Source organism: Scyliorhinus canicula, chromosome 3, assembly GCF_902713615.1.
Source record: "Scyliorhinus canicula chromosome 3, sScyCan1.1, whole genome shotgun sequence".
NCBI classification, from domain to species: domain Eukaryota; kingdom Metazoa; phylum Chordata; class Chondrichthyes; order Carcharhiniformes; family Scyliorhinidae; genus Scyliorhinus; species Scyliorhinus canicula.
Window position 1 is genome coordinate 100,634,678 of NC_052148.1, and position 9,008 is coordinate 100,643,685.

Consider the following 9,008-nt stretch of genomic DNA (forward strand, 5'->3'; position numbering starts at 1 on the left):
AAGGAAAGTTTTCCTGACCATCTCGTTAGCGCCGGCCCCCTCGCTGCTGGAGGCGCTGTCAGTGGGAGAGCTGGAGTTGTTTTGGCGATCTATGTGAGGATCCTGGAGAAGGACAGGTGTATATGGAGGGGATTAAGGCAAAGTGGGAGGAGGTGTGGTGGAAGAGGAACTGTGGTGTGAGGTGCTGCAGAGGGAAAATGCCTCAAGCTCGTGAGCGAGGCTGGGGCTGATAGAGTTGAAAGTCGTGCATAGGGCGTCACAAATTTGAGGATGAGCCGGCTGGTTGAGGATGTCTGTGAGCAATATGGGAGGAGGAGTTCCGCAAACCACGTTCATATGTTTTGGTTCTGCCCGAAGCTGGAAAGGTTTTGGCGGGAGGTATTTAGCACAACCTTGGGGGTCTTGCATATGGATGTGAAGTCCAGTCCATCTGAAAGCCATTTTCGGGGTGTCGGACCAGCCCGAGTTGCAGCCGGGTGTGGGAGCAGACGTTATAACCTTCGCCTCGCTGATCGCTCGAAGGTGGGTCCTGTTGGGGTGGAGGTCAAGTCTCTCCACCCTGTGCCTCGGCGTGGCGGGGGGACCTCTGGACTTTTTGAGCCGGGAGAAGGTGAAGTTTGAGCTGAGCGGGGGCGAAGGGGGAGTTCTTCAATTCTTGAGGTTTATTATGCACTTTCGGGAGTTGGTTGCTGTTAAATGTTGAGGGGGGGGGGGGGGTGGGGGTGTGGGCTTGTGGTGGGACTATTTTCTTTTTATATTGTTGGGATTTTTTTGTTTCTGTTTCTCTTTTGTATGGCAAAAATGATAAACATATAGCAAATAAAAATATTTTTTAAAAAGGAGAAAGAGAGGTACAGACTTGAAGGAAGAAGTTCCAGGGCTTAGTGCCTAGGCAGCTATAGACACATCAGTGAAGAGTGGAATGATTGAAATTGGGAATTTCAACAGGTCAGAGTGCAGAATTATGGGGGATTTTAGGGCTGAAGGAGATTACAGAGATAGGGAGGAGCAAGGCCATGAATGGTTTGCAAACAAGGATGAGATTTTAAAAATCCAAACATTGCTTGACAGGGAGGCAATGTAGATCAGTGAGCACAATGAGATGGACGAATGGGACTTGGTGGAAGTAAGGTTACCGGCAGCAAAATTTTGAATGATTGCAGAGGGTAGAACATGGGAAACAGGAGAAGAGTCTTGTAATACTCAAGTCAAAACACAACAAAGGCATGGATGAGGGTTTTAGCAACAGATAAGTTGAGGCAAGAATGAAGTTGGGTGTTGCTCCAAAGGTTGAAATAAACTATCATGGTGACGTGTGGAGGTGTGATAGGAAACTTGGGATCAGATATAACACCAAGGTTATGAACAGCAAACCAAAAGGTGAGGAACTGGATTTGAAAATGGATTTTGACAAAGTCGTTAAATGTTATTGGAGAAGGTTAAAGCTCAAGAATTGTCTGGATGAATGAGAATTTGCTCAATAAGAGAAGATGAGAGTGCTGAGAACTGGCAATTCTCTGCCTGGAGAAAAAAATTAATCTGCTCTGGGATCCCTCATGCTCAGAATATTTATGAATAATATTAAATAGATATTTGTTAACGACACACAGCTATGTGAGAAAGTAAGTAGTAGAAAGATGATCAAGGGACATTTTCATCTTCACAGCCTGGCGGTAAACCGGCATAACAGATCAGAATTCCAGATCTATAATGGATGGATGATCCACTCCAACTGTTTAATACTCATGGGTGAAGGTGAGAATTATGCGCTTATCTTCGGCGGACTGAAAACAATTATGGAGGATTGAAATTCAGCAAATTATTTTCGTACAGATAAATGTAGAATAATTTATATAGGATCAGGGTCACATTACTTGGTGCATGTAGCTGCTGAACATTTAGGCCAGTGTAAATACTGTTGGTTTAATAATCTAATTACGCATCAACCTTATGATGTGGCTACTAGTACCAGAGATGACTGTAGAGGCAGTACTGCAAGGTAAATGAGACAACATTGTTGTTTCGGCAAGTGCCTCAAGAAATGTTTCACAAGCATCTCAAAGGCTTGTGTTTATCCCTCACAGTGGCACAATTTAATAATAGTTGCCTGAAGATCAGGCAGCAGGAGGTTAAAGTCTTTCAACAGAAACATTGTCACATCCTAAAGCTCAATGAGATCTGCCATGAATAGCCAAGCAGCGCCGACTAGCAGAGGAATTTGAAGAACATAATTTAAAAAAAATTAATTTAGAGTACCCAATTACATTTTTTTCCAATTAAGGGGCAATTTAGCATCTTCAATCCACCTACCTTGCACATCTTTGGGTTGTAGGGCGAAACCCACGCAAACACGGGGAGAATGTGCAAACTCCACACGGACAGTGACCAGAGCCGGGATCAAACCTGGGACCTCTGCGCCGTGAGACTGCAGTGTTACTACCGTGCTGCCCTTAAAGAACATAAATAGGAGCCGCAGTAGGTGGCATAGCCCTCGAGCCTACAATGTCATTGAGTAAAATCATGGTTGTGTTTTTACTTCGTCAACCCACTTTTCCAGCCTACTTCTACATACCTCGATTTCTTTGTGTCCAAAAATCTTTTAACCTCAGTCTGCAATATATTCAATGACTATTATATAGTCTCCCAGTAAAGATATTCTGGCCAATGTTAGCAATCCACCAATAGACTTCGAAAGTGCTACACTGGCTGTGAAATGCTTTAGGGCAGCCAGAAGTCATGAAACAAACAACATAAATGCAAATTCTCTCTCTTTGTAGGAAAGTCCCAGGTGTAGATTTTGGTTTGTGGTGAGTTAACCAAATCAGCCAGGATGGTAAAAGACTTATCGCTGTTGGCCTCAGTTTCCTTGTTTAAGGAAATGGGGCAAATGCCAAGAGTTCCTCCTTCTAATTTTCAACTGGTGAACTATGCATTGTTGTGGATATCAGAGGAGGATAGGATAGTGTGTGGCTCTGATGCCTGCAAATTATAATGTTGGCTTACATTCATCATCAAGAAGCACTCAAGAATAATGGTCTCGTGGGCAAGATATCAGATGGCGTATGACATGTGAGACACAAGGGCTGATTTTGACATCATACAACAGTGTAGAACAAGTGACAGTGATCGGGAACCCCATTTTACATCCCTGCCAATTTTTATTGATGATGTGGAGATGCTGGCGTTGGACTGGGGTGAGCACAGTAAGAAGTCTTACAACACCAGGTTAAAGTCCAACAGGTTTGTTTCGAATCACAAACTTTTGGAGCACTGCTCCTTCCTCAGGTGAAAGAAGAGGTAGGTTCCAGAAATGTTTATTTTTATTTTTATTGACTTCAATGAAACTTTGCTGATCCCCTATCACCCATTTTACATTATTCCACACACAAAATTAAATTTAATGGCTAGGATTTTCCAGCTGTTCCCGCTGATGGAATCTTCCATTTGCACCGATGGTGATTCTCCAACTGCAGGTTCCCCGGTGGCAGAGGGTGCGAACAACGGGAGACCGTCATCAGCAGCAGGAACAGGAGATCCCGCTGCTGGCCAATGGCCAGTTGCCTGTGGAAGTATGCCGCAAGGGAAAATCTTCAGGAGAGAAGGCGATGGACAAACTTGCCAGAGGAAGTTGGTAAGATATCATGTTATCTGAGAACTTATTCATGATAATGTTAAGGAATCTCCCACAAAATACCAGAGATGCATTTATACATCAGATCACAAATACATGGTTAATAAAAAAGAAACTACCTTGCTGTTACCAGGATGTGTTCATGGCGTGGTGACCACCTCACTGACAATACCTCTCCTCTGTGGCCTGGGGATTGAGGGGGATAGGCGAAGTAAAGAAAATTAGGAAGCATGCATAGGTGATCAATGGGTAACCATTTATCCCTAACAGTTGGCATCTAGTAAATAAATAAAGCATTGCATCTAGTCATTCAACTGAGAACTAGTGATTGTTTTGGTATATTTGATCAATTTGATCATCAGCCACTTTTACAATTCTAACATATAACAGAAAGCCACTACATTATCTTTACTCAACAACTTCATACTTTAAAATTTCAAATAGCTTAAATAGATTCTACATAAATGGAAACATGACCTTCCACCATGTGGAATGGTATGTTACATTGTATGTTACTTCCCATTTTGTAATATGTTTACTTCTCAGGCTGTGACATTGAGCATTGAGTCAATAGTAAATAATTGCAAGTGTTTAGTATAATATTTAACCTTATTTATGTGCTTTCACTGTTCTTGGCATGCCTTGCTGGCAATCGTGATTACTTAAAACACATTCAAACCAGACACAGTATTCCATTGCCAATGGTTGCAGCTTTCATAATAATAGTCTTTATGAGTGTCACAAGTAGGCTTACATCAACACTGCTATGAAGTTACTGCGAAAATCCCCTAGTCGCCACACTCCAGCACCTGTTCGGGTGCACAGAGGGAGAATTGAGGTACATAGAGGGAGAATTCAGAAAGTCCAATTCACCTAACAAGCACGTCTTTCGTGACTTTGTGGGAGGAAACCGGAGCGCCCGGAGGAAAGCCATGCAGACACGAGGAGAATGTGCAGACTGCGTACAGACAGTGACGCAAGCTAGGAATCAAACCCGCGTCCTTGGTGCTGTGAGGCAACAGTGCTAACTGTGCTCCTGTGCCGCCCAATTAACTCCAATTTAAATCTTTGTAAAGTAGTTTTGTTTTTGTATGGTTTAGGCTTCCTGTGCGCACTTACCCTGCAGAATGTGGGTGCATGATCCAGATTTAAGATCACAAAGCTGCACTTTAGGATTCCTGGTACCAACTGAAACAGAAAACATTAGGCTCTTTTTAAAAGAAAATAATCACATTTTTAGCATTGTTACATATTATATCAAGGCCAAATATCTGCTCATAGTAACTGTTTTAAAACCGTTTTATCTTTTGAATTTTTTTCCTTAACATAAAAGCAACATTTTCTTTTCGGCTATACATCTCCAAATGGATATAGTTTTCAATTATTAAATTGATCGGGTAGTAGAATGCATGAAATCACCTCGATTCTAGTTTGAATATTTCATATTTGTTCATGGTTTGAAAGACACCAGCACCCTACACTCCTTTGTCAACTGGCACCCTTATTCATCAGCTGGGACCATAAGTGTCAATGATTGATTAACTTGTGAATGCCCTTTCTCCATCTACACACACTAACTGTCAGAAATCACGAATGATGTGGAGTGGTACAAGTCTTTTTTTTCTTATTTGGCCTGGGGACATCAGACCAATTAAATGTTGCAATCAGCATCTGGCAGAGATAGACTAACTCAACCACTTTAACAGTTAAATATCAAATGTGATCTTGTTGCAATCACTGTTACTTAAAGTCTTATCCACAAGAATGTTGCGACGTGAAATATGTTTGTTTTACTCACTCAATCAAACCCAAAAGGTCATCGCCCTTTATTGTCTGTTCAGTTTTCCATTAACTTTAGAAATCCCTTACCCGTACGTTATCAGTAGAGGAGATCATGTGACACAATGGGTAGCATCCCTGCCTCTGAGTCAGAAGCACTGGGTTAGAGTCAAAACCCAGAAAATGATGGCCAAGGAAGGTATGTTTATAACATGGAGTTGAGTATCAAACTCCAAATCTTTCCAACAGGCCAATGGCAGGCAGTAAGGGCGGGAGCCATGCTTGAGGTGGAGTGGTATCCCTCAAACTAGAAGCCTCTTGGGACAGGCTAGTGATCTGATCGAGGTAAAAACTTGCTAAGGGAACAGATGAAGGGCAGCACTAGTTGCAGGAAGAAAAACAACAATCTCACAGTAGACATATTATCATAACCAATTCCTGGCAAGTTGAAATCTTCAACTACCATAGTTGGTTCATTACCAGTTGTTTCCTTATATATTCCAGATCAAGTCTTTCACCATGGTTGGGGTCAATGGCATTTCTCCAAGAAGTGAGCCATTACTCGAGCATTTTTAGATAAAGGTTTGACATTGCATACTCAGTACCTGCAGAACCCAACAACTTATACTAACCAGCTATCAGGCAATGCTTGGTTGCAACTGGTGACATATGATGACAATAGACTGTTCCTTCAAAGCTGAACACTTCAGCGGGCTGCAAAATAGATATTTAATCTTTCATTAAATTATTAATACAAATTCTTAACAAATCAGTAAAAATATTGCTAACGTCTGTGCATAAATACAGCAAATTTTGTATGGGATACAAGATTGCGGTCAGCGTGAAAGAAAACTAAGAAGAATATTATTGTAAAGTCTCAGGCAATGGACCACTGGAAAGTGACGACTAGGAAAAAGCTAGATTTATTTCCTTATCTCTTCACAGCTCCTACTCCTTGAAGGGTCTCCCGCACCTGGCCCACAAAACCAAAAGAGAAAATGCTGAAAAATCTCAGTCGGTCTGGCAGCATCTGTAGGGAGAGAAAAGAGCTAAGAATTTCGAGTCCAGATGACCCTTTGTCAAAGCTAAAAGAAATACTCAGTAGCTAGTGGTGTCCCTCAGGGATCAGTGTTGGGCCCACAATTGTTCACAATTTATATAGATGATTTGGAGTTGGGGACCAAGGGCAATGGGCGCGCTTCTCCGCTCCCCACGTGGCCTTGGAGAACCGCGGGAGGGCCCCCGACATTTTTTACGCCCCCGCGATTCTCCCCCCCCCTCGGAAAAATCAGCGCTCGCCGTTTTTCACGGCGAACGGCGATTCTCCGAGCCCGATGGGCCGAGCGGCCGGCCCTTTACGCCCGTTTCACGACGGGGGCAAACACACCTGGTCGCTTCATTCGTGAAACGGGCGCCAGATGCCCGTTTGGGGCATCTAGGGGCCCGATTGGGGCGGGAGCACCACGACTGTGCTTGGGAGGGGACAGGCCCGTGATCGGTGCCCACCGATCGTCGGGCCAGGGTCCAAAACGGACGCACTCTTTCCCCTCCGCCGCCCGGCAAGATCAAGCCGCCACGTCTAGCCGGGCGGCTGAGGAGAAAGACGGCCACCGCGCATGCGCGGGTTCGTGCCGTCTGCGCGATGAAGTCATCCGCGCATGCGCGGGTTGCCGGTTCCAACCCGCGCATGCGCGGATGACTTCACATTCTCAGCGTGACGAGGTCGCTGCCGAGAAAGACGGAGGCCCGCTCCTAGCCGCCCGGGTGGTGGTGAATTAGGTGTGGGGAGCGGGCTCCGAGGCCGTCGTGAACCTCAGCCGAGTTCACGACGGCCTTCACGAATTCGGCCCCCTGCGGAGAATTCCGCCCAATGTGTCCAAGTTTGCAAACGACACTAAGATGAGTGGTAAAGCAAAAAGTGCAGAGGATACTGGAAGTCTGCAGAGGGATTTGGATAGGTTAAGTGAATGGGCTAGGGTCTGGCAGATGGAATACAATGTTGACAAATGTGAGGTTATTCATTTTGGTAGGAATAACAGCAAAAGGGATTATTATTTAAATGGCAAAATATTAAAGCATGCTGCTGTGCAGAGAGACCTGGGTGTGCTAGTGCATGAGTCGCAAAAAGTTGGTTTACAGGTGCAACAGGTAATTAAGAAGGCAAATGGAATTTTTTCCTCATTGCTAGTGGGATGGAGTTTAAGACTAGGGAGGTTATGCTGCAATTGTATAAGGTGTTAGTGAGGCCACACCTGGAGTATTGTGTTCCGTTTTGGTCTCCTTACTTGAGAAAGGACGTACTGGCGCAGGAGGGTGTGCAGAGGAGATTCACTAGGTTAATCCCAGAGCTGACACGGTTTGATTACGAGGAGAGGTTGAGTACACTGGGACTGTACTCGTTGGAATTTAGAAGGACGAGGGGGGATCTTATAGAAACATATAAAATTATGAAGGGAATAGATAGGATAGATGCGGGCAGGTTGTTTCCACCGGCGGGTGAAAGCAGAACTAGGGGGCATAGCCTCAAAATAAGGGGAAGTAGATTTAGGACTGAGTTTAGGAGGAACTTCTTCACCCAAAGGGTTGTGAATCTATGGAATTCCTTGCCCAGTGAAGGAGTTGAGGCTCCTTCATTAAATGTTTTTAAGATATAGATAGTTTTTTGAAGAATACAGGGATTAAGGGTTATGGTGTTCGGGCCGGAAAGTGGAACTCAGTCCACAAAAGGTCAGCCATGATCTCACTGAATGGCGGAGCAGGCCCAAGGGGCCAGATGGCCTACTCCTGCTCCTAATTCTTATGTTCTTAAATAGAAAGTGGGAGATATTTACACTGTAGGGGGGGGGAAATGAAAGATGAGTCATAGCCAAAGAAACCAAGGCAAAAGAGTGCTAATGGCAGTCCTCACAGAGAATAAAAGGTGTGAAAGACCAAATAGGAGAGAAACTAAGATCAGAGGGTAAGCTGTGACAGATGTAGATGTGGGGGAGGGGGGTGGCATGGATGGGAGAGAGGGGAAGGGGGAAGCAAAGGGGGGATAAGGTAAGGGGGGGGGATAAGATAAGGGGGGATAAGATAAGGGGGGATAAGATAAGGGGGGATAAGATAAGGGGGATAAGATAAGGGGGGATAAGATACGGGGGGATAAGATACGGGGGGATAAGATACGGGGGGATAAGATACGGGGGGATAAGATAAGGGGGGATAAGATAAGGGGGGATAAGATAAGGGGGATAAGATAAGGGGGGATAAGATAAGGGGGGATAAGATAAGGGGAGATAAGATAAGGGGGGATAAGATAAGGGGGGGATAAGATAAGGGGGGATAAGATAAGGGGGGGATAAGATAAGGGGATAAGATAAGGGGGATAAGATAAGGGGGATAAGATAAGGGGGGATAAGATAAGGGGGGGTAAGATAAGGGGGGATAAGATAAGGGGGGATAAGATAAGGGGAGATAAGATAAGGGGGATAAGATAAGGGGGATAAGATAAGGGGGATAAGATAAGGGGGATAAGATAAGGGGGGATAAGATAAGGGTGGATAAGATAAGGGGGGGATAAGGCTAAGGGCGGATAAGATAAGGGGGATAAGATAAT

The 9,008-nt window shown here is 44.5% G+C and overlaps 1 protein-coding gene across 1 annotated transcript in view; it reads right to left on the reverse strand.

Moving 5' to 3' along the window:
• ercc8 (excision repair cross-complementation group 8) overlaps nucleotides 1–9,008 on the reverse strand; it is a 69,697-nt gene that overhangs the window by 30,385 nt on the left and 30,304 nt on the right. Inside the window, exons 5-7 of the mRNA XM_038790987.1 lie at nucleotides 6,043–6,124; nucleotides 4,751–4,819; nucleotides 3,751–3,817 (exon numbers count right to left, since the gene is read on the reverse strand). Of these exons, the coding sequence (XP_038646915.1) occupies nucleotides 3,751–3,817; nucleotides 4,751–4,819; nucleotides 6,043–6,124 (218 nt within the window). The remainder of the gene's footprint in view (nucleotides 1–3,750; nucleotides 3,818–4,750; nucleotides 4,820–6,042; nucleotides 6,125–9,008) is intronic.